This window comes from Quercus suber, unplaced genomic scaffold (assembly GCF_002906115.3).
Source record: "Quercus suber isolate HL8 unplaced genomic scaffold, Cork oak 2.0 scaffold_541, whole genome shotgun sequence".
Classification (NCBI taxonomy): domain Eukaryota; kingdom Viridiplantae; phylum Streptophyta; class Magnoliopsida; order Fagales; family Fagaceae; genus Quercus; species Quercus suber.
The window spans coordinates 86,868-113,379 of NW_027069989.1; the positions used below are offsets into that span (position 1 = coordinate 86,868).

Sequence of the window (26,512 nt, forward strand, 5' to 3'; positions counted from 1 at the left end):
TTTTTTTTTTTTTTTCTTTTGATAATTTGATAGTCAGAGAAATGAGTGTTTGAAGTTTTTACTTCTCTATTGAAAACATCATATTATTTAAATTAAGTTTTAACAACTTCATTTTACATTCTATAGGCTAATAAGACATACCGAAGAAGTAGGAGAATTACCAGAAAAGCCATACAATTGCAATGGGAGTAAGTGGTCTTAAAAATACTCGAAGAGTTGGCCCAAGCTTCAGTTTGGGCTGGCTATTGGCAGATCAGGCCCGACCCATGAGAGAGTTCATGCTCGTTTTGTTTTAATTGGGTCTATGGGAGATACATAGATCAAGTAGTTCTTTACCCCTTTCTTACAAAAAAAAAAAAAAAAAAAAAAAGGTCGTTCTTTTCCCTTATAAGAAAGTAATGCCCGAGAGGCTTAAATAGAGATAGAGGGTCACAAACAGTCAAACACACTCATGGAATTTTAATTATATACAAATTATATGTCTCACTTTATATTCCACCAATTATAACTTATCATGTATTTATTTAACATTTTTTTATAAAATATTCAAAGCTTAAAATAAAAAAATTAAATATGTAACAAATTGTAATTTGCGAAATATAAGTGGAATATAAAAGGTAAAATAGAAAAAAAAAATCCAATTAGGATTTAATCATATCTAAACCTCAGCCCTAGGGCTATTGGGGTCCCAATAAGGTTAACCCATAGACATCCTGAGTGAACCAAAATTGTACCTCCAATGTATTTTAAACTCGGGTTCTTGACCTCAATCAAATGACATGAGAACAAACCTATGCCAATGGATAGCCAAACTCTCCCAGAGATTAAAATTTTCTTTTGGTTATACAATCATGAAAGACTTGCCACTAGAAACCTTCTTTCTTCTAGATCTGTTACCTCCATAATTCATTGGCTCTTTGTCCTGCTAATGCTCAATCTTTGGAAACTACAACCCGAGTCAACAATACATACATAACTGAAATTTTGCATGCAATTTTGGGTTGGTGTTCTTAAGTCTTAACTCCCTCCCAAGACTTCTTTGTGATGGATTTCAGGCACTGGCTTAACCTTAATTTCTTGTCTAAAATTCCTTGTTAATTCCTTTCGTTAAATGTAATGTTATCTTCCATACGGGTTGTTGGCTGCTCTGGCATGTTGTTGTTGTTTTATTTGTTTGTTTGTTTGTCTGTGTTTTAAGAGTCCACTGACATTCTGAGTTAACAACTCTTGTCCATGACTTCCAATCAAATAAATAAAAAATAAAATAAAAAAATAAATCTCTTGTACATGACTATCTACTTTTCAAAACATGACCAACCAAGCAGCGGAACAAGAAATTTTAAGTTAAAAAAAAATTGTTAATCAAATTTTCAAGTCTAAGTTGTACACCGAGTATGTCTTTTAAAATTATTCAAATTATATTATTGTTTCATATATATTGAAATTTATGTTAAAATAATTGTTCTATGATTAATATATATATATATATATATATTCTTTCATAAATTAGCTTTAACTTAAAATAGTTGTGCTCTATATTCTTTTATAGTTTTAAAATCATTTAAAATTGATTCTATAATACTCAATTCCTAATGAAGGCCCAAATCCAATCATGTTTAAGATATGAAGGAGTTTTAATGCACACATCAATATTTTATTTGCTCTATTTTTATATGATATTAGAGTTGTGGTTCTAATACTATGTTAAAAAAGATAAAAGATCATATATAATACCATGTGAAATTCGAAAAATAAATAAATAAATAAAATATTGTAGAGAAACAAAGCATGAGAGAGAGTAAATGTGATTCGGCATAACAACCTGCCTAACGACCTATATCAATTATCAACAATTAATGGAAAGTCTTTGATAACTATGTATTTATTGTTAAAGATATTAAGGCCAAGTTCCTCAAAATCAAAATATCTTCTCTTTATCTTGCTTGTACACCAAATAGAATTGGACTTGAACCTTGACTAGGAATTAAGCTTTGATATCTTCAAAATGTACAAAATTTTCTAGCAATTTCTTATATATATATATATATTTGAGAAGCATATATAACACACACCCTCTATCTCTATTTAAGCCTCTCGGGCATTACTTTCTTATAAGGGAAAAGAACGACCTTTTTTTTTTTTTTTTTTTTTTTGGAAGAAAGGGGTAAAGAACTACTTGATCTATGTATCTCCCATAGACCCAATTAAAACAAAACGAGCATGAACTCTCTCATGGGTCGGGCCTGATCTGCCAATAGCCAGCCCAAACTGAAGCTTGGGCCAACTCTTCGAGTATTTTTAAGACCACTTACTCCCATTGCAATTGTATGGCTTTTCTGGTAATTCTCCTACTTCTTCGGTATGTCTTATTAGCCTATAGAATGTAAAATGAAGTTGTTAAAACTTAATTTAAATAATATGATGTTTTCAATAGAGAAGTAAAAACTTCAAACACTCATTTCTCTGACTATCAAATTATCAAAAGAAAAAAAAAAAAAAATGTAAAGGGAAACTTTTTGGTGATTTTGATGGAGAAGTTGAGTTGCAGAATTTTGTATTTTTGTTTTTCTCCTTGTTTCATTCCTCGACTTTTAGACTAATTTTTCTTCATTTCCATTTTCACATATGGTGCAGTATTCATTTTTTGGTTCGATATTAACAATTGGAGGAATGTTAGGTGCAATATTTAGTGGGAAAATTGCGGATTTCATTGGTAGGAAAGGTGTAAGTTATTTGATCCTCTAAATAATTTTGTCACCCCTATATATAATTCTACCAACATTTTCAACTAATTAATTAGTATTAATTTATCTTGTTAAAGCAGGCAATGGGAGTTTCAGAAATATTCTGCATCTTCGGGTGGCTTGCAATAGTATTTTCAAAGGTGTTATCTACTTTTTTTTTTTTTTAATTTTTAACAATTCTTTCATGACCTTTTCCTTATTTAAAATTTCTTTTTGTTAGAAATACCTATCCAAATTTATTGTGTTAGTATTAGAATTTTTTACTACAAGCCTAAATTAACCAAATTTATTCTATGCTTTAATAGAATTAATACATCTAGGAGAATAGGTACTTTTACCCCCTTTATCTTTGGGGTAGTTCACAATTACCCCCTAAACTTTAAAATCGAATAATCTTTCCCTTTAAGTACTGAAAGTGAGCAAACACTCCTTACGATGAACTATATGTTAAACCACAACAAAATCTTTTGATTCATGAAATATTTTATTGTCCTCTACTGAAGTCTTTCAACTCTTATGAGTATGCTATCCTTTACTATATCTTTCGGCTCCAATGATGCTATCCTTTGCTAGTGTCTTCTAGACAATAGTGCTTCTCTCTTATCTGATTGTAAATGATTATATAACGATCAAATAATAAAAAAAATATTGAATTAAAGAACAAAAGTGAATGTTGGGACAAGAACCATAGAAGAAAATAAATTTTTTAGGTGGAATCAAACAGAAGTGAATGAAATCATTGCATCTCTACCAGAAAGTGAAAAAAAGAAAAGAAAGTAATAACATAAAACCTGTGATTTAACAGGATGTTTGGTGGCTTGACCTTGGAAGATTTTTAGTGGGATGTGGAATTGGGGTTCTTTCCTATGTGGTAATTACAATTACAAAGTTTAAACTTCAAATTTAATCACTTATTCAAGTGATGCAGAATGATATTTAAAATTTCTTTTACAGGTTCCTGTTTATATTTCTGAAATTACACCCAAGAATGTTAGGGGAGCATTTACATCACTTAGTGAGGTACATGGTCTGATCATTGATTTGAATTAGTAGTCAGCTTAATTGCTTATGTGCCTATATATTATCCACTTAGCAGTTGATGATAGGTTGTGGCAAAGCGCTCACATTTCTCATTGGCTCACTTGTCCATTGGCGCACCGTGGCTCTAATAGGTCAGTCTTGTATAGATATTAATACAATCAAAACATCATTCCATGAAGTTCGCTTGTATGTGATGACATTTTCATTTTTCAGCAATCATTCCTTGTTTAGTGCATCTGCTTGGCCTATTTTTCATTCCTGAATCTCCTAGATGGTTGGTGAGTCCAATTCAATATATTCTTGTTTTTTTTTTTTTGGTTGGCTTGTACATGCTGCATTAATCAAGAAGAGACAAAATTTTGCTTATTCTTCTTTTTCCATGGTACTTGTCAAAGCCTAAGCAAGTGAAAACCAAAGTTAACATTGCAATTTTAGTTCAAGAATTAATAAAGCAGTAGTATTTCATCACTATGCATATTCATATGATGAGTGACGAGTGTCATTACATGTAGGCCAAATGTGGTCGCTTAAAAGAATTTGAAGCTATGCTGCAAATCCTTAGGGGAGAGAATGCTGATATTTCTCAAGAAGCAGCTGATATCATTGTAATTTCTTTTTTGGTCAAACTTCATGAAGGAGTAGCTAACATTGAAAACAAGTGATGCAAGTGGCTTTCCTTGTCTTTCAGGAATATATCGAAAACCTTCGATGGATATCTGAAGATGGAGTTCTACACCTATTCCAGGGGAAATATGCTTATTCAGTCATGGTAAGCATTATCAATTATTCTTACGTGTTGCCTATTTCCTTCAATATCTTTGTTGGTGTCAAGAAAATTTGAAAATGTTTTAGGTTGCAGTTGGGCTGATGGCTTTCCAAGAATTTGGAGGACTTAATGGGTTTTCATTTTATACAAGTTCTATATTTGAGTTAGCAGGTAAATAATGTGACAACTGCAATTTCTTATGGTTAGTTGAAAGAAACAAATCACAGAGAAATGAAGACATAATAGTTGTTGTGTGACAGGCTTTTCAAGTAACATTGGCATTATAGCAGCAGCAGTTGCTCAGGTTTGGTGTAATTCTTCATATATGTGGTTTATAACTTGTTTCTCTTCCAAAATTGAGTAATCATTCCTCTGCAGATTCTAATGACAACTTTGGGAGTACTCTTGATAGATAAGTGTGGAAGACGGCCACTTCTAATGGTTAGAGCAGAGCAAAATTCAATTTATGCTTTTAGTTAATTGATAATCCAACACTGAATTTTGGCAATGCCTGCAGATTTCTACAGCCGGAACATGCTTAGGTTGTGTCCTCACTGGATTCTCATTCTTCTTGCAGGTTAAATATTAAGCAGACTTTATAAATATTTGTACTGTGATTAATTATTTTAAAGTATTACTTTATCCTAAAAAGTTGGAAATGCCATAAGCAGGATCTTCATATCGGGAAGGAGGTCATTCCCATTTTGGTGCTTATTGGTGTGTTGGTAATGCAAACTAACCATAAGGAAACTTTTTCATTTTTTTCTAATTGAAATACCAGAAGAAAGGTTTTACTTTCCCCCTATTTTTCTCAAAAAAAGAAAAAGAAAAATCTAAAGTTTTGGCTCGAGTAAGTCACAGTAAGAACTTGAGTTAATGAGCATAAAGTTTTCATGTGTTACTTGCCCAGTTGTGTATTGATCATATGATTATGCAATTAGGTATACTTGGGCTCTTTTGAGTTAGGCATGGGAGGAATACCATGGATTATTATGTCTGAGGTATGGCCACCTTTGTTAAGCTTCATTTTTCTACTCCATAGCTATTACAAATTTAAGCTAGAGTGTAACATTTCAGCAATGCATTAGCTTGAAATTAATTAATGTTTTTTCCCCTCAGATATTTCCAATAAACATAAAGAGTTCAGCTGGAAGCCTTGTGACATTGGTCAATTGGATGTGTTCTTGGGTTGTATCTTATGCTTTCAACTATTTATTTGAGTGGAGCTCAGCAGGTGATACAAACTTCATCTAGACCATATATATAGTCTACACTATTTCTTTTAATCAATTTAATGATGGTTTTGGGAAAATCATTGCAGGGACATTCTTCATATTTGCAGTCATATGTGGTATGGGAATTATATTTATTAATAAGCTGATTCCAGAGACCAAGGGGCGTACACTTGAAGAAATCCAAGCATCATTTACTCATATCCAACAATAAGAAAAATTTTGTAATATATGGCATCCAGCATCAATATATATAATCACAATTTGATAAGTTTGAACCTTGAAAATGCAGTCACACAGGACAATAGCCTTTAGGCCAACCAACACTTCTTGTCATCTTCAAGATCTGAATTGTATACAAATATACAAGAAGGCTAGAACAATGGGCCCCTTCAAACTTGAGTTTGGAAGCTAATGCATGAAAATGTCTCGGTGAAAGAGGTACGAGGAATTGTGCCATAATGAAAGCTTGAATGCAAAAATGGACTAAAAATGAAATCAGAAAACAAAAATTAGCTGACTTGGGTCACATGAAAAAGAATGTAATCGTCCATAAAGAGATTTCCAACCAAAGTAACCTGGCCTTGCTGGCTTGCTCATAATGTTTTATGTTTACTTGGGCTTCAAGGTCGGACACAAATTCCACCAAGAAATAGAGCACATTCATCAGTTTCGTCTCTATAGACATCCACTGACTTGGGCCTTAAAGTCTGATGTGCAATCAATGAGAGTGTTCTATATCAATTCATGGAATTCAACCCAGAAATTCTAGGCTAATTAATGATTTCATTTTCACTTTCTTTACTTTTGATCTGTGATAAATTACTAACACATATATGATTTTGCTGGGCTTGAGTCTGACGGGCCACCTAACCATTTTGTTTGTAGAAAAATTGGTTCTCAGATCTTCATTTCCGACATAAAAATTGGTTATTTTTTTCCCACAAATATGAACTTGTGAAAATAAAAATTTTCTAGCATTATTGCATTTATTTTCTTTTTTGTTTTCTCCCTCTATTGGAAGACTTTATTAAACTAGTTCGTGACACTAAAGGAGGATCATGATGATGACAGATTCCATGGGTTATGTTTAACTAAAATATATAATTAATGGTGTGTATGGGTTGGGTTGGGTTGGGTTGAGAGGCTTTTTCAATCCAACCCATTATGAGTGGTTGAAAAAAATCCCAGCCCAATCCACATGGGTTGGGTTGGACAGATTTTAATTTTAATTAAAAAAAAAAAAACTGAGCGCTAGAACATTAGCAATTAGAACTTAGGAAAGTTTGCTTCTCCTATAACTCCGCTCAATATCTTTTAATTAAATGTGAATTTTATTAAATCTACTATTAGATTAAATTTTCTTATTGTATATTTCATGCTTGCAAAAGTTTTAAAAGATCAAAGATCAATAACTATGTCATCAATTAAATGTTTAAATTTCAAATTTTTATAAACTAAAATTATTTATAAAAAATAAATTTATGGATTGAATAGTAAATAATATCTAATTAATATGAAATTTGATATATGTGTTAATAATATAAAGAACATGTAATTCAGTGGTTAGATTTTCAAAAGGACAAAATTTAGCTACAAAATTGGTTGTAGTCTTAGGCTATAATCTCACACAATAAAGTAAATATTACTGTATATTTTGAAAACTAACTGTTGAATTTTATGTTCTTTACGTTTTTAATACACATGTCAAATTTTGTGTCAATCGGATATTATTTACTATATAATTTATAAACTTATATTTTATGTATAATTTTAAATTACAAAAACTTGTAATTTAAAAATTTATTAATGACATTGTTATTGATCTTTAATTTTCTTGAAATTTTGTAAACATGGAGGATACAAGAAGAAGATGTAATCCAATGGTAGATTTGTCAAAATTTACATCAATTAAAAAGATATTGAATGAGTTTGTAGCCTAAAACTACAACTGATTTTGTACTAAATTTTGTGCTTTTCAAAATATATAATAAGCGTAAATGCACTTTTAGTCTCTACATTTTGATGTTTTTTCATTTTAGTCCCTACATTTTATTTTTTCCACTTTTAGTCCCTAAACCAATTAACGAGTTTCATTTTAATCATTTCCGTCAGTCAACCGACGGAAGTAGCTGAGGTGGTAGTCGGAGCAATTAAAATATTATAAAAATGCCACATCACCCATGACACACAACATATAAATTTAAAAAATTAATTTATTAATTTTAACAAAATTAAAAAACATAAAAAAAATTTTAAAACGTAAAAATAAGTTAGAAAATCAAACCAAGAACACAAATTCAAAATTAAATCCATTGAATCAAATTAAACCCAATTTAGATCTAACACAAGAACATTCAACAAAAGAACAAGAACACACAAGAATATTCAACAAAAGAACAAGAACACAAGAGCTCAAACCAGAACCAAACACAAACTCAAATTTCAAAACACAAAGAACATTAATCTAATTTTTTTTTTTTTTTTCGTAAGAACATTTCTTCTTTCCCAGCACATGAATATCATGTTATTCCCCAATCAACAAACTAGCAAAACCCAAAAATTTTCTTAGGAAACAAACACATAAAAAACCCAAAAAATTTCACCTAAAAAACAAAATCATAAATCTCAAAGGCACCATTTTCTCAAACCTAGAAAAACCATCAAATCCTAAAGCCCCAAAGTACCAAATCAATCCAAACAAAAAAATTTCAAACTCAGAAAAACCCATCTCAAGCAAGTTGTACCCAGCAAACCCACTCAAGCAAAACCAGATCCGGAGGCTATGCTCCCCGCCAACGAGCTCTTCTCTCCGATGGAAACCCAACCCGAATAATACCCAGACCCGATTCTACGACCCGTACCAAAGGATCCAAGTCTCGATCCCAATTCGCAACATCTACCAACTCCCCACCGCCCCACAATTCCTCTTCGACGAAGAAGCTCGCCGAAGCTGCCATAATCTCAGCGACAACCTCACCTTCTTCACCGGCTGTGACTACCTCCTCGGAGCTCTAGGCGGTGGAGCTTCTGGCCTCATTGCCGGAGTTAAATTGTTCGAGCTCGGTGACACTGCAAAGCTCCGGGCTAATCGGGTGCTCTAGCCATCGGATCTGGGTTTTCTTGAGGTCGGTTTGCTGGGTTTGAGATGTGTTTTTCTGGGTTTTTTTTTTTTTTTTTTTTTTTTGGTTTGGGTTGGTTGAGATGAGAGAATAGTGTGTGGCCGTGTAGTTTGAGTTTGAGATGAGAGAATAGAGTTTGAGTTTGAGATGAAAAAAAGAAAAAGTGTGTGGCCGGTTTGAGAATAGTGTTCAGGTTTGGATCTTGTGTTAATTTTTTAGGTTTTAAAATTTTTGGGTTGGTGTTCTTGTTCAAAAACCTTTTAGATGTTTATTGATTTGAATTTTAGTTTTTAATTCTGTTTTTATTTTTATTATTTATTTAAAATTAATAAATTAATTTTTTAAATTTATATGCTGATGAGTCATGGGTGATGTGATATTTTTATAATATTTTAATTGCTCCGGCTGCCACCTCAGCTATTTCCATCGGTTAACTGACGAAAAGGACTAAAATGAAATGCATTAATTGGTTTAGAGACCAAAAGTGGAAAAAAAATAAAATATAAGGACTAAAATGGAAAAACGTCAAAATGTAGGGACTAAAAGTGTATTTACGCCTATATAATATTGTTAAATTCTTTAGTAGGGATTGTAGCCTTAGGCTAGAACAAAGTTTGTTGCCAAATTTTCTCCTTTTGCAAAATAATAGCTTACATATTTATTGTAAGATCCTAATAATATATAATATCTTTTTTTAATGCCTAATGTATAATATCCTATTATATTGTAACATGTTTGATAGATGTTCAAAAAAAATTCCATTATGTTCCAACTAGTGGTCAATGTTAAGTACAATTAGTATTGTACTAACATGAGTACAACCTTAAAATTTTAATTAATTAAAAGTTTATAAATCTGAATTTTCAATCACTTTTTACAATTCTAAACCACATCAAGCTCACTTGTGCATTAATATTTTGATATTTGGATATCCCATATTAAAAAATATATATAAAATATAAATATATCAAAGAAAATAAAGAATATATAATATACCATGTTAGAAAGTATGAAGTAGAAAATAAAGAGCAAAGAGAAAACAAAGAAAATTAATATATTTTGGATTTAAAGGCAAAAATCCATAATAGAGTCGTTAATGACTTTTTAAAACTTTAGGATATCCTATATTCTCTTGTCATTAAATAAGAGATTTAGAGTTTGAATCTCGTCTACACAAAAAATCAATTAATCTTGATAGGTAAAAATGGGGGCCTTTATGGTTATATTACACCCTCGAGCAGGGCACCAGTGGCCTCGGTCAGGGTAGCCCGATCTCGAGGGTCTTTCTGTATCACTGTGCGGGGAGTTATCCTACTAAGGATGCCCACCAACGGACTCTTGCGGGTAGCAGGATTCGAACCTATGTGTGGTGCATGAAGCGAACGAACCTTACCCACTCAGCCAAGCCTTCGTTGGCAATTAATCTTGATTTAATGACAAAAAACAATCATTATATAACATATATCATAGGTTGAAATATCGTATCTAAGATTTTATGTATTATATATATTTTATGTATTACAACGAACTTATTGAAGAGTATTAATTAAAGCACTTGATTACATCCTTTAATGTTTAACATAAAAAAATTATAGTAGAATAAATCCTAGACTAATAATAAATAAACCATAGTTATAAAACTTGACTACAACTAAAGCAGCATTTTGATTAATTTATTTACATTTAAGTTGGATTAGATTCAATGATCCAAAATTAATTAGATTTATTAACAATGAGCTCTCCGGCTTCTAATCTAGAGGCATATTGTCAAGAGAAGCAGTGAAATTAACTTTATAAAATGATGGGTTAGGGTCCCATAATCTCATCACCTCTATATTGATCCTTTCTCTTTTTAATATCATTCTTATTGGGTCAAACTTTTACAACTTTGGTAGAGATTTATTAATTTATTTATTATTTTTGGCTCTTAGCGGTGAAGACAAGGGAATCTACCCCAAATACAAACCCCCCCAGAAAAATAGGCCATTTATTGATAAATTCATTGACAACTCTTTCTATTCATGTTAGTGTTAGATTATAAAACTTTGATGCTGATATTTCTAAATCATATGTCGGAATGCTCTTTACATAAAAGGTCTTTTCATCTCACAAGTCTCTATAGTGGTGCTGAATTGCTCATCACTTTGAAATAAGGTGCTATTTGATACATTTTTTTTTTCCTTTTCCTCAACCTTTTTTCAACTTCTTCTAGCTGATTCAGTCAGCCTCTCTTCAAATTTATCCCATTGAAATATCCCTTACTTTTCATCTCACACAAAGAAAGTGATTTTAGTAGAAAGCATGGAAGAAGAAGCAGCAACAACAAGAAGGTCACTACTTCTCAAACAAAAGCACGATAATAATGATCAATGGAGCAGTAGTGATCATGGTGGTATGCAGCTAAGTGAATCCTCATCAACCACCGCATCTATTGTTGTGCTTAGCACATTAGCGGCCGTATGTGGATCATTTACTTTTGGAAGTGCAGGAAGTACTATCACTATCCTTTTTTTGATGAACCTATTAGTATCCTTTTGTAGTTAAAGGTTTTGTTGAATTAATAAGTTGAGTGGTAAAATGTATTGCATACATATGGTGATACTGGGGGAAGCATATTGATGGACGATTCGAGTTTGGGGTCTCTTTTCTTTTGGTTTAGGTATGTTTGGTTTCTCTATACTAGTTAATTGCAGGAACTAGGAAACGTTCCTTCTTCCTTGGTGGTATGGGATCGCCATCATTGTTGAAGTTTGGGTATATATATAATTTGATAGTTGGGGTAAAAGATTTGAACTTTAAACATCTTCATTAGAAATATCTCAATATGTTAATTGAGCTAAGAGTTTTTTTAACACTAAGTGCTCGTTTGAAATGTACTTATAAGCCACCTTATTGCTTATTATTTTTTCTACTATTTGTAGGTCCCACATGAATTTTTTTACTTATTTTATTAACTTTTACTTATTTTTTCTACTATTTGCAGGACTCACGTAAGTCACATTCTTTTTTTATTTAACTTTTACCTTTTATTTATGGTATTTTTAGCAAAAAGTTAAATAAGCTGTTTCTAAACATATACTTAAGCTTGGGTATTGAGTATTTAGATTTTGTTATTATTATTATTTTTTTTTGGTGTGTCCCAAATGTTTAGTTTCTGTATATTTATGTGGGTTAAGAAATTCTATATATGTTTTCCAGGAATAAAAAATTAAATATTGTTATGGAAAAATTATACTTCCAATTCCAAACACTCGAGGTAAGTTTGGCTTTGATCCCTTAAATTCAAAATTTTGAATTTGATCGTTAAATTATAAATGTGACAATTTAATATCTTTATTACTTTTCAAATCAAAATTTATTTTTTGTGTATGTATATGGCCAAATATATAGCATGTTAAATAATAAATAATACATTGTTGTGCCATTAGTGATCTCTCTCTCTCTCTCTCTCTCTCTCTCTCCTTATTTGATTAAATTACTAATTTAATATTCATCCATTGGACAAAGTTCAATTTAGACTCTTAGATATTAATTAAGTCAACTTAGACTTTCAACATTTAAAATCAAGTCAAAATCATCCATAATTCTCATCTCTATTTAACTTTTAAGAGAAGTAATAGTTGTTTCTCAAAAAAGAAGTAGAGAAGTGATAGATTTTTTTTTTTTTTTGGAGCAAGAAGAGAAGTAATAGTTTAGGTTGTATGAAATGGTCACCTAGTGTCCTTTTGAGTCAACTAATGATTTTGAAAGCATGGTTTTAAAAAAAACATAATTGATTATATAATAAAATTCATGGAAGTGTTATTGACGTGAAAAGTTGTGGTGCAAAAACATAATTTTGCTTTAAAAACAATGCTTTTTTAAAAAGTATCTCATAACTTCATGGCGTTGGCCTAATCGGCTTTTAAGGCCTCATAATCTTGGGTTTGAAACCCTTAGCCTCAAAAGATTTCTTAGGAAAAAACTTCACTTTACATTTTTTTTCCTTTTTGATAATTCGATTGTTGGGGAAATGAGAATTTAAAAGCTAAACTTTTCTATTAGAAACAGGATAAACTTTCAATTAAGTTACAAATTTCTTGACAAAAAAAGTCATACAATTGTAATAGGTGTAGGTCTTAAACACACTTGAAGAGCATACCCAGGTCTTAGCTTGGGCTGGCTACTGGCAAATTAGGCCCAACTCATAAAAGAGTTCATGCTCATGACTCATACGACACACCCTACACTATTCAGGTTGATTGCAGTATATTAAGACACTACTGGTTTGTTCATCTTCCACACCCACCCCCCCCCCAACCAAAATGAAGATTTTAATTTAATTTTTTTATTAGAATTACTAACTAATGACTCATCTATTCTTACCTTTCTCTCAAAAAAAAAAAAGAAAAAAAAAACTAATCTCAGGCCTTTTTGATCGATCCTCCAAGGCTTATTACCCTCTTAAGATATCTATCTCCAAGTGGTTGACAACATCCATCACGATGCTTTTTTGAACCCCAACTCGTATTTTTCTTTTTTGATACAAGATAGAATTCTACTCTAACCTAATCTAAGTGTATATGTATGTGAAACTTCCTCATGGAGACTTGAACCTCGACCCTTACCCCTTACACCCTATAAGCACTTATACTTGTGGAACAACCATTGCACCAAGGGTGTGCGGTGGTCCAACTCATATTTTTCTAATACTATGTTAAAAAGGATACAACATAGCCATGATACAATGTGAAAATCGAGAAAAATAAATAAATATGTAGAGAGAGAGAGAGAGAGAGAGAGAGAGAGATTTGTGTGATTTAGAACAACAACCTGCCTACATCAACAACAAAAAAAACTTTGATAACTACATATTTATGGTTAAAGATATCAAGGCCAGATTNTTGAACCCCAACTCGTATTTTTCTTTTTTTGATACAAGATAGAATTCTACTCTAACCTAATCTAAGTGTATATGTATGTGAAACTTCCTCATGGAGACTTGAACCTCGACCCTTACCCCTTACACCCTATAAGCACTTATACTTGTGGAACAACCATTGCACCAAGGGTGTGCGGTGGTCCAACTCATATTTTTCTAATACTATGTTAAAAAGGATACAACATAGCCATGATACAATGTGAAAATCGAGAAAAATAAATAAATATGTAGAGAGAGAGAGAGAGAGAGAGAGAGAGAGATTTGTGTGATTTAGAACAACAACCTGCCTACATCAACAACAAAAAAAACTTTGATAACTACATATTTATGGTTAAAGATATCAAGGCCAAGTTCTTTGGAATTGAAAGAAGCTCTATTTCTCTTGCTTACACACCAAATAGAATTGGACTTGGGCTTGACAAGAAATTGAGCATTGATATCTTTAATATGTACAAAATTTTCTAACTATTTCTTATATATATATATATATATAAACAATCACTCAAAAACTGTTTTTTTTTTTTTTTTGTGTGTGTGTGTGTGGCTAGGTGAATCTATCAGTGTGAAATCCAAACATTGAACCACCACAAGATAAATGTGTATAAAGACTAAAGGCATTGTCTGTTTAAATACTATTTAGATAATGTAATAAAATGTTTAAATACTACTTTAGTTAAATTTAACCTCCGCTGAAGTAAGGCCAAGGTCATCCTCAATTCCAGATTCGGCGGGTGAAGAATATCCCACCTACAAACAATCATAAATGATAAATCATTAGCTTGAGTAGGAAAGAACTTCTTCTATAGTAGTATAATACCATGATAAACTATGACTTTTTTCAAATACTAACGTGGTTGGAAACAATAAATTTATTCTTTTAACCATTATTCTAACACCAAAAACCAATAACTATTGATTAGAAAATGAATTTTCCTTTACCAAAACATGGGTTCATCTTTATAGTACCTATTAAACTTAAATTACAACTTTAATGGGCCAAGAAAGCCTTTTTTTTTCTTTTTTTTTAATCAGGCCAAGTAAACCTTTGTAACACCGATAATTTGGATCCTTCGTTATTAGCTCCACGTTTTGTTAGGGAACTTTGCCAATCTCGTTAGAGCCATTAGTGGGCATGGGTGTGCTGTGGGCATTGATTGCAGAGAGAGTGAGAGAGAGAGTTAAATTACTAATTTGGTCCCCAAATATTAGGTGAAGCTCAATCTGGTCCATTAATTATTACTTTTATCAATTTAATCCATTAAATTTCAAAATCATTTCAATTTGATCCTTAAATATTCTCTTTGTTTAAATTTTAACAAGAATGAAGCATACAATAAAAGGTTATTGTGGGAAGTGTAAAAGTTACAAAATTAAATCATTTTTTTTTTTTTTTTTTTTTTTTTTTTTTTTTTTTTTTAATTTAAAAAAAAACTTTTGAAGATGGATATTGTTTGAAAAAGTTGTAGTATGAAAATAATGAGGCTGTTTTAAATTTTTAATAGAAAAGAAGAAGAAGAAGAAGTGAGGTTAAAAAACTATATTTACTATTTCAAAATGGGATGCCAAATGAGTACTAAATCCACTGAAGTTATAAGGAAATCTATAAGGAGGTAATTTATAGTTTATCTTTATTTTTTTATACAAGATTGTATCGATTTACATAATTGTAAGGCAAGTCATGTGTTGATTAGTACAAAGGATTTTTACATTAATAAAAGTGGTTTAAGTGCATAATTTTGTTTTTTGTTTTTCTGCCTGTTTCATTCCTTGATTTAGATTCATTTTTCCTCATTTCTGTTTTCACATATGGTGCGCAGTATTCAATTTTTGGTTCAATATTGACAATTGGAGCAATGTTAGGTGCAGTATTTAGTGGGAAATTTGCGGATTTCATTGGTAGGAAAGGTGTAAGTTATTTCATGCTCTAAATAATTCTACAACCTCTAAATTTTCAGTTTCACAATCTACCAACATTTTCAACTAATTAATATTAGTTTATCTTGTAAAACAAGCAATGGGAGTTTCAGAAACATTCTGCATCCTCGGGTAGCTTGCAATAGTATTTGCAAAGGTGTAATCTGCTTTTCTGTTTTCCATTTTAACACTTCTTTTAGAACCTTTTCCTCTATTTAAAATTTATTTTTGTTAGAAACGCCTATCCAAATTTATTGTGTTAGTATTACAATTTTTGTACTACATGCCTAAATTAACCAAATTTATTCTATGGTCAATTTAGGGTTAATATATCTAGGAGAAAAGCATTTTTCTGTCTTTATTTTTGGGGCTATTCACAACTAAAAACCGAAAAATTTTTCCCATTAAGTGTTGAAAATGAGAAAATATACCCCCAATTATTAAATTATTTATTAAATCCTAATAGAATATTTTGATTCTTGAAATATTCCATTGTTTTCTACCAATGTCTTTTGACTCTTGTGAGTACGCTATTATCTTTCAACTCCCATGATGCTATCCTTTGTTGGTGTCTTCTGACTAGCTGTGCTCCTCTCCTCAGGCTATTGGTGTCGACGTCCTCTAACCACTATTTGTCACTGACTGTCATACCATTGTCATTTTTCTTGCATATGCCATCTTCTAGTCATTGTTCCTCTACCATTTTCCTTTGCCCACCAATGTAGTTTTTCTCCAACATCCATTCATTACTAACATTAACTACCTCACATGTAAGGTTTTTAGACCCAGACCGTTCATTGAACCGTAAAAAGGAGATGTTCAAGATTTTTGAGGTCAAACCGCGATGATGTCATAATTAATTTAATAATTAATTAAAGTCTAAATATAGATATTAAATTTATAAAACTAGCAAAATTGACTAATATATCTATATATGTGAGGGAAATTTATTGATTTTCAAGCATATATTTAATAATTAAATAAGAAAGTTAATAAAATAAAATAATAACTATGAAAACATTAAAATTTATGATTAATTTTTGAAGTAAAGTTGAATATCTTTGAAGGATTTTAATTATAAATTTTTTTTATTCCTTGTAAGAGATGGATAATTTAATTAAGTAGAATAAAATTGTGTTAAGTTGTTTTTATAAAAAAATTTTTAAAAAAATTGCTAAGGGGTTGGACCGCACAGTTCTTGCCACTGGTTCGTGCGGTCCAACCCCGTTCACGGAATTGCCACATATGCCTGATTTTTTATGCTAAAAAAACTGCTTTTCATCCTAGTTTCCGGTTTTCAAGGTTTGACCTCCTGGTCCAGTCCGATTCTAAGAACTATGCTCACATGTTCCATTGTACATCGTGCCTAGGCCTTGTTCATTCAACATCGTGCCCAGGCCTAGTTCATTCAACTTCCAGTATGGCCCTATATGGTCACTTTCCTTCATGATCTTATGCACATTTCAAATTCGAGATATCTTCAAGCTTTCACATTGAGTTTAATGGAAGTTGCTAAAGATATCTATCCAGATTATTGTACTTACTACTTATATTGTGATGCTTATATAGCAAGTCTAACTTGTACTATACTCTAGGTCATTTTATGGTTTGCCTAGTGTTAATCTCAATGGGCTTGTTATAATATATAGTGTAATATAGTAAAGATGTAATTGCTCAAGGCTTTTTGCTGTGGATATAGGCCACCAAGTCAAAGCATGTTAATTTTTGTGTGTATTTGTACTCTCTCTCTCTCTCATAATCCCAACATCAATTCTAACACTTTTTCTTTTCACTTATGTTTGATTATTTGCAGCCTACATTCTTTCCCCAATTTTGAAGAATAGCTTTGGGTTTAACATTAGAAGAAGTCACTTGTTTGAATTTCAAGCTCAAATTCTAGATATACTTCAAAACATGTCACCAAGTAGGATATTTGCAATACTTGTTGTTCCTTTGGGTATAATTTCACAGTTTACAGGCTATCTGATTGTAAATGATTATATGAGGATCAAATAATAAAAAGACATAATCTATATATTACTAAAAGCTAAAGCGTAGTATTTAATGTTGCTACACTCACATTGAGCCACATCAGCAGCCATGTCATTACCATTATTTTTCCAATAATTTTAAAATATTTTTCCTAAATTATAAAATATTGCTAAAAAGAAATACCTCACGTTAATGCTATACGTCCACCAATCCATAAGCCCAAACCCAATCCAAATAGTCTTTACTCTTTAATGGCAATCCTTTCTGTCTCCCCTCCTTTTCCTCTCCCTGTGTTTCATGGTTTCAAAACTTTAGCCCTTCAGCTTGCTAACGCCAATTAAAACTTCAGGCCTTTGGCTTTCTTCCAAAGACAGTTTCAAAACTTCAAACCTTTGGCTTTCTAATCTAATTAATGATAAATAAATAATTAGACATTCAGAATTTTGAGATGCATAGCTATTTTAACACTTTTAAGGCTTACTTGCCCCATAGCAGTAGTAAGATTGAAGGCTGGAGGCACTGCATCAGCACACAGTTGCAGACATTTTTCTACACAAGTAACTCTCTCTCCTTTTCACGCCACTTTGAACTTTGAGACTATATGGCTGCATGTGTAGGTTCTATCCTCATAATTGTTTGAAATAGCATTATTCTAGACTTGTCTTGTAGGGAATTAAATTATTGCCTTGAAGATGATCCGAAGAAAAAAAAAATGTAAGGATTTTGTCTTCCTGGGATATCCAAACACGTCATTGACAAATACTATTCTAAGGTTATATTGTTGTATAATTGCAATGCCCTTTACCATATGGTATATACCATTATTAATGTTATTATGCAAGTCAGTGCAAAAGGCACTACTTTAAAAAATTAGTGTTTTCTACTTTCAATAAAAAAAAATTAAAAGAAGGAAAAATACTCTGGTTTGTGACTCAGCTGAATGGCCGCTCCCTCAACGACTCTGAGGTCTATAAGTGATTTTCCTTCTCTCCCTCTCTCTCTCTCTCTCTCTCTCTCTCTCTCTCTCTCTCTCGCTTTCTTGTTCGACTGCTTCTATCTCTGGCATGGCGCCTTAGCTCTCATTCTCTCAACAACTCAACTCTGCCTCCTTCTTTTTCTTTCTTTTCCTGTTTTACTTTCCTGAGTTTCCTCTATGTTTCGTCATTTACAATGTAAAGTGTAACATTGCTTTTGTTCTGTGTGAACAGTGAATAAATATTAAAGCAAACTAGAGACAACCACCCACGTGTATGGATAAAATTTTTTCTACAAAAGCAATTGTGTTTGCTGTAGCCGTGTAGGCCCTTTGATTGTGAAGCATATTCAGGCATTCCCACTTTCCTAAGTACAGAGGTATTCTTCTTCTTCTTCTTTTTTTTCTTTTTTTTTTTCATTCTTTTATTATCATATATTTATTTGTTTTTAAATTAATCAACATATCATATAACATTATAGTTTATAAATGTACCTGATTAAAATTTACTTCTATTTATCATTTAATTAATTTATAGATAAAAATAATATAACATGTATTTGGTTGTACTTATATTTTATTAGATGATTTTTATTCATTGAAGTTTGAATGATTGTTTTTAAATTATTAGCATTTTTTTTAATCTTAGTCATTATCTCCTCCTTTTGTTCTTCCCGTCTTTTATGGTTTCAAAGAATCAAAAAGGTGAATATTCGATGATTCACTTTAGGTATCCACATCAAAAATTACACTTTTAAGAATTGAATGCAACACTAGGTGCTGCTTTTTTATTTTTTATTTTATTTATTTAGATGTCAAAATTTTGTATAATGGGTTTTATTTATTTTGATCATTATGATATTTGTAGGTGAACATCTTTACAGTTTTTGCAATCACAATTATAAAAAGGTGGTCAAGAGGAGTAAGAAATAAAATAGAGATGGTTATACAATAGACATTGAAAACTTTGTAGTGCAATAAAATCAACCATTACATTCACTTAATTAAATCAGTAATCAACAATAAAAAATAATATAATACAAAATTTAAACTTAAACTAATCAAACTCTAACTAGAGAAATTATAATTCCTATCATAACTAAAAATAAGATGTTCTTCAGTAATTTAGAAATTATATTAGAAATAAAGTTGGAAAATTTTATAATCTTATTTTTTGACATTTCATTTAACCTTATATATATTTATATAATTATAATCTTCATACACCATGACTTAAAAAGATCTAATGAATATTTCTTCCTCTTATTTAATTTCTATGTTATGCAAATCATCAACCAATAAATATGTGATAATGGTAAAAAAACATTATAGACAAGATTATGAAAAATATGATAAAACTATATATTTTTAAAAAAAAAATTCTTTAAAAATTCTAGGAACTAAAATAGTATTTTACCTAAAAAATTATCACGCGCAACGCGCGGGTCTGCGACTAGTTAAAGATAAAAAGTGAAGGCTGGGTCAGTAACCATAGTGGATAATTAATTGTTTAGGTGGAATCAAACAGAAGGGAATGATATTAAAAAGTAGAAAAAAAGTCATAACATAAAATTTGTGATTTAACAGGATGCTTGGTGGCTTGACCTCGGAAGATTTTTAGTGGGATGTGGAATTGGGATTCTTTCTTATGTGGTAATTATAATTACAAAGTTTGAACATCAAATTTGATCATTTATCGAAGTGATGAAGAATGATTTTTCAAAATTCTTTTACAGGTTCCTGTTTATATTGCTGAAATTACACCTAAGAATGTTAGGGGATCATTTACATCACTTAGTCAGGTAGATGGTCTGATCACTGATTTGAATTAGGAGTAAGCTTCATCGTTTATGTGCCTATGTATTATCCACTTTTCAGTTGATGATAGGTTGTGGTAAGGCTCTCACATTTCTTATTGGTTCTCTTGTCAATTGGCGCACCTTGGCTCTAATAGGTTAGTCTTGTATAGTTGTTAATCAATCAAAACAAAGCTCCATGAACTTGGCTTGTATGTGACATCATTTTCATTTTTCAGGAATCATTCCGTGTCTAGCACATCTGCTTGGCCTATTTTTCATTCCTGAGTCTCCTAGATGGTTGGTTAGTCCAGTTCAATGTATTCTTGATTTTTTTTTTCAGGTTGGCTTGTACATGGTGCATTAACCAAGAAGGGAGCAAATTTTGCTTACTCTTCTTTTTCCTGGTACATGTCAAAGCCTAAAACAAGTGAAAACCAAATTTAACATTGTAGTTCTAGTTTAGGAATTAATGAAGCAATAGTGTTTCATCACTATGCATATTCATATGATGAGTGATGAGTCTCATTACATGCAGGCCAAATGTGGTCGCTTAGAAGAGTTTGAAGTTAAGCTGCAATTCCTTAGGGGAGAAAATGCTGATATTTCTCAAGAAGCAGCTGATATCATTGTAATTTCATTTTTGTTCAAACTTCATGAAGGAGCAGCTAACATTGAAAACAAGTAATGCAATTGGCTTTCCTTGTCTTTCAGGAATATACCGAAAACTTTCAATGGATATCTGAAGATGGAGTTCTGCACCTATTCCAGGGGAAATATGCTTATTCAATCATAGTAAGCATTATCAATTATTCTTACGTGTTGCCTATTTCCTTCAATATCTTTTGTGGTGTCAAGAAAATTTGAAACTGTTTTAGGTTGCAGTTGGGCTGATGGCATTTCAAGAATTTGGAGGACTTAATGGGTTTGCATTTTATACAAGTTCTATATTTGAGTCAGCAGGTAAATAATGTGACTATTGCAATTTCTTATGGTTAGTTGAAAGAAACAAATCATAGAGAAATGAAGACATAATAGTTGTTGTGTGACAGGTTTTTCAAGTAAGATTGGGACTATATTAGCAGCAGTTGTTCAGGTTTGTAATTCTTTTTATATATGGTTTATAACTTTCTTCTTTTCTGAAATTCAGTAATCATTCCTCTGCAGATTCTAATGACAACTTTAGGAGTACTCTTGATAGATAAGTGTGGAAGACGACCGCTTCTAATGGTCAGAGCTGAGCAAAATTCAATTTATGTTTGTGGTTAATTGACAATCCAATACTGAATTCTGCCAATGCCTGCAGATATCTGCGACTGGAGCTTGCTTAGGTTGTGTCCTCACTGGATTCTCATTCTTCTTGCAGGTTAAATATTAAGCAGACTTTATAAATATCTATACCGTGTTTAATTATTTTTAAATTATTTCTTCATCCTAAAAAGTTGAAAATTTCATAAGCAGGATCTGCAAAGCGGGAAGGAGCTCATTCCCATTTTGGTGCTTATTGGTGTGTTGGTAATGCAAACTAACTACAAGGAAACATTTTCATTTTTTTAAATTGAAATACCAGAAGAAAGATTTTACTTTCCTCCTATTTTGTTTTTCAAAAAAAGAATAAAAAAGAAAAATCTAAGATGGGAATTTCTGCATTAGTTTTTTCTACTAAATTAAGCAAGTTGTAAGCAGTTTCAAATAAATCAAAGTAATTAAAGCCAAAGTCCAAGCAAGTTGACCTTATTGCTCCCAAAACAAAGAGTCACTGGTCAGGCCTTGGTAGCAATGCTTGCCTATATCTTAAAACGCCAACTGCTGTGCAATACACATCTGTTTAACACCCAAGATCCATTTTTGTTTGCTTTATCTCTCCCATGCCTTGCACATACAATGTTTACTAGGGAACACAAAATGTTGGCTCGAGTAAGTCGAACTTGAGTTATTGAGCAATTGAGCATAAAGTTTTCATGTGTTACTTGTCCAGTTGTGTATTGATCATATAATTATGCAATTAGGTATACTTGGGCTCTTTTGAGCTAGGCATGGGTGGAATACCATGGATTATTATGTCTGAGGTATGACCACTTTTGTTAAGCTTCATTTTTCTGCTCCATAACTTTTACAAATTTAAGCAAGAGTGTGACATTACAACAAGACATTAGCTTGAAATTAATTAATGTTTTTGTTTTTCCCCCCCAGATATTTCCAATAAATATAAAGGGTTTAGCTGGAAGCCTTGTGACATTGGTCAGCTGGACTGGTTCTTGGGTTGTTTCTTACACTTTCAATTATTTATTTGAGTGGAGCTCAGCAGGTGATGCCTCTTATAATCAAACTTCATCTAGATTATATTGTATACACTAATTTTTTAAAATGAATTTAATGATGGTTTTGGGCAAATCATTTCAGGGACATTCTTCATATTTGCTGTTATATGTGGTGTGGGAATTTTATTTATTGGTAAAATAGTTCCAGAGACTAAGGGGCGTACACTAGAAGAAATCCAAGCATCATTTACTCATATCCAGCAATAAATTTTTTTTTTGGTGTTATATGTCCTCAATCATCAATGTATATTACAATTTGATAAGTTTGAAAATGCAATCACATAAGGACAATAGCCTTTTAGGATAACTACCACTTCTAGTCATTTTCAAGGTTTGAATATATAAATATACAAGAAACTTAGAGCAATGGCCCAACTGCTCTTATATTCTAATAGACCCCTCAAACTTATGTTGAGAGAATGGAGACCAGCTTGAGTTTGGAAGCCAATGCGCGAAAACATCCCAGTGAAAGAGGTATGAAGAGTGGTGTCATAAGAAAAGCACAAATGCAAGAATGAATTCACAACGCAAAAACCACTGTTAACTAGGTTTGACCTTTTTCTAATTTATTTTTAATTTTCCAAACCTTAAAAACACATTTGCTTCAATTTGGGTGCATTATGAATTGGTATGTGTCCATAATGCGAAGCACAATATGAGGTGAAAACTTTAAACTACTTGGTTCCATAGATTTATTAATGAAAACCAAAGCATTTATCATTATACCGCTGTTAGATGCTTCGCTCATGGAAATTGCCTTGCTCGAGCTTCAATTCACTCAACTAGACCATCACGTGAAACTTAAAATGCCTCAAACAGAAAGATCGATCGAACTTTGCGTGATATTTGCTCGAGTAATCATAAAAATCGAACTTCACTCCATTGGTGTGACACTTGCTCATGGCCAAGCCTATGAACTTAGAGTAAAGGCTTGGTTATGAGTTAGGTTGTCACACATGAATTCAGCATGTTTTCTGCCCATATCTGCATATAACCTTATGATATCAGGCATATGCCGTTTGTGGCTGAGTAGGGTCACCACTCTCTAGGGACTTTAAGTCGTCCATATTAGAGGAACGAGGCCCATGGCCTAAAGGGGCTGTGTATGGTTTGTCTGATGTTGGGTTTTTGGTGGTGTTGCATGTAATCAGCCATTAAGAGCCCTTTTGTCCATTAAAGGATCCATCGCCATAAAGGCCTACTAGTCTCATTCATTTGCTGACTTGGGTTTCAAGGTTTGGCACTTAGTCAACTGGGAAAGAACCTATTCTTCCATAAAGAGATCTGCGACCGAAGTGATATGGCCTTTCTCGTATATTGACTTGGGCTTCAAGGTCGGACACATATTCCGCCAAGAAATGGCCCATTCATTCGTAAAGAGATCCATTAGCCAAGGGCCCAAGTGGACTAGTCTTGCTCATCCACTAAATTACAGAATATTGGACAAAAAATTTCACACATGATTACATTACATGGCAAATTATTAATGGGAAGCATTCACATCCCAGTTTGTAAAAAATTATCTATTTTACAATATATATATATATATATATATTTTATCTATTTTTCATTCCTCTGCAGATTCTAATGACAACTTTAGGAGTACTCTTGATAGATAAGTGTGGAAGACGACCGCTTCTAATGGTCAGAGCTGAGCAAAATTCAATTTATGTTTGTGGTTAATTGACAATCCAATACTGAATTCTGCCAATGCCTGCAGATATCTGCGACTGGAGCTTGCTTAGGTTGTGTCCTCACTGGATTCTCATTCTTCTTGCAGGTTAAATATTAAGCAGACTTTATAAATATCTATACCGTGTTTAATTATTTTTAAATTATTTCTTCATCCTAAAAAGTTGAAAATTTCATAAGCAGGATCTGCAAAGCGGGAAGGAGCTCATTCCCATTTTGGTGCTTATTGGTGTGTTGGTAATGCAAACTAACTACAAGGAAACATTTTCATTTTTTTAAATTGAAATACCAGAAGAAAGATTTTACTTTCCTCCTATTTTGTTTTTCAAAAAAAGAATAAAAAAGAAAAATCTAAGATGGGAATTTCTGCATTAGTTTTTTCTACTAAATTAAGCAAGTTGTAAGCAGTTTCAAATAAATCAAAGTAATTAAAGCCAAAGTCCAAGCAAGTTGACCTTATTGCTCCCAAAACAAAGAGTCACTGGTCAGGCCTTGGTAGCAATGCTTGCCTATATCTTAAAACGCCAACTGCTGTGCAATACACATCTGTTTAACACCCAAGATCCATTTTTGTTTGCTTTATCTCTCCCATGCCTTGCACATACAATATTTACTAGGGAACACAAAATGTTGGCTCGAGTAAGTCGAACTTGAGTTATTGAGCAATTGAGCATAAAGTTTTCATGTGTTACTTGTCCAGTTGTGTATTGATCATATAATTATGCAATTAGGTATACTTGGGCTCTTTTGAGCTAGGCATGGGTGGAATACCATGGATTATTATGTCTGAGGTATGACCACTTTTGTTAAGCTTCATTTTTCTGCTCCATAACTTTTACAAATTTAAGCAAGAGTGTGACATTACAACAAGACATTAGCTTGAAATTAATTAATGTTTTTGTTTTTCCCCCCCAGATATTTCCAATAAATATAAAGGGTTTAGCTGGAAGCCTTGTGACATTGGTCAGCTGGACTGGTTCTTGGGTTGTTTCTTACACTTTCAATTATTTATTTGAGTGGAGCTCAGCAGGTGATGCCTCTTATAATCAAACTTCATCTAGATTATATTGTATACACTAATTTTTTAAAATGAATTTAATGATGGTTTTGGGCAAATCATTTCAGGGACATTCTTCATATTTGCTGTTATATGTGGTGTGGGAATTTTATTTATTGGTAAAATAGTTCCAGAGACTAAGGGGCGTACACTAGAAGAAATCCAAGCATCATTTACTCATATCCAGCAATAAATTTTTTTTTTGGTGTTATATGTCCTCAATCATCAATGTATATTACAATTTGATAAGTTTGAAAATGCAATCACATAAGGACAATAGCCTTTTAGGATAACTACCACTTCTAGTCATTTTCAAGGTTTGAATATATAAATATACAAGAAACTTAGAGCAATGGCCCAACTGCTCTTATATTCTAATAGACCCCTCAAACTTATGTTGAGAGAATGGAGACCAGCTTGAGTTTGGAAGCCAATGCGCGAAAACATCCCAGTGAAAGAGGTATGAAGAGTGGTGTCATAAGAAAAGCACAAATGCAAGAATGAATTCACAACGCAAAAACCACTGTTAACTAGGTTTGACCTTTTTCTAATTTATTTTTAATTTTCCAAACCTTAAAAACACATTTGCTTCAATTTGGGTGCATTATGAATTGGTATGTGTCCATAATGCGAAGCACAATATGAGGTGAAAACTTTAAACTACTTGGTTCCATAGATTTATTAATGAAAACCAAAGCATTTATCATTATACCGCTGTTAGATGCTTCGCTCATGGAAATTGCCTTGCTCGAGCTTCAATTCACTCAACTAGACCATCACGTGAAACTTAAAATGCCTCAAACAGAAAGATCGATCGAACTTTGCGTGATATTTGCTCGAGTAATCATAAAAATCGAACTTCACTCCATTGGTGTGACACTTGCTCATGGCCAAGCCTATGAACTTAGAGTAAAGGCTTGGTTATGAGTTAGGTTGTCACA

At 32.1% G+C, this 26,512-nt stretch overlaps 2 protein-coding genes across 3 annotated transcripts; both read left to right on the forward strand.

Annotated features, from left to right (window-relative positions):
* Window positions 1-2,634: 2,634 nt before the first annotated feature.
* Window positions 2,635-6,221, forward strand: LOC112037195 (sugar transporter ERD6-like 5; the record flags this gene model as incomplete). Of its 2 annotated transcripts, XM_065764100.1 has the most annotated exon segments (16): window positions 2,635-2,724; window positions 2,825-2,884; window positions 3,550-3,615; window positions 3,699-3,764; window positions 3,841-3,916; window positions 3,999-4,063; window positions 4,298-4,390; window positions 4,474-4,554; window positions 4,638-4,722; window positions 4,812-4,855; window positions 4,930-4,992; window positions 5,069-5,128; window positions 5,223-5,276; window positions 5,493-5,552; window positions 5,671-5,785; window positions 5,873-6,221. In XM_065764100.1, coding segments are annotated over 16 exon segments (1,203 nt in total), but the record flags the coding sequence as incomplete, so codon positions are not given.
* A 4,985-nt stretch (window positions 6,222-11,206) lies between these two features.
* Window positions 11,207-25,949, forward strand: LOC112037196 (sugar transporter ERD6-like 5). The gene is made up of 23 exons (XM_065764095.1): window positions 11,207-11,396; window positions 15,603-15,733; window positions 19,026-19,085; window positions 20,293-20,358; window positions 20,442-20,507; window positions 20,584-20,659; window positions 20,741-20,805; window positions 21,040-21,132; window positions 21,216-21,296; window positions 21,380-21,464; window positions 21,554-21,597; window positions 21,669-21,731; window positions 21,808-21,867; window positions 21,963-22,016; window positions 22,511-22,570; window positions 22,695-22,809; window positions 22,905-23,022; window positions 24,388-24,466; window positions 24,543-24,602; window positions 24,698-24,751; window positions 25,246-25,305; window positions 25,430-25,544; window positions 25,640-25,949. The coding sequence occupies exons 1-23, from the start codon at window positions 11,207-11,209 to the stop codon at window positions 25,762-25,764; spliced, it is 1,920 nt and encodes a 639-aa protein (XP_065620167.1). The 3' UTR covers window positions 25,765-25,949.
* Window positions 25,950-26,512: the final 563 nt, after the last annotated feature.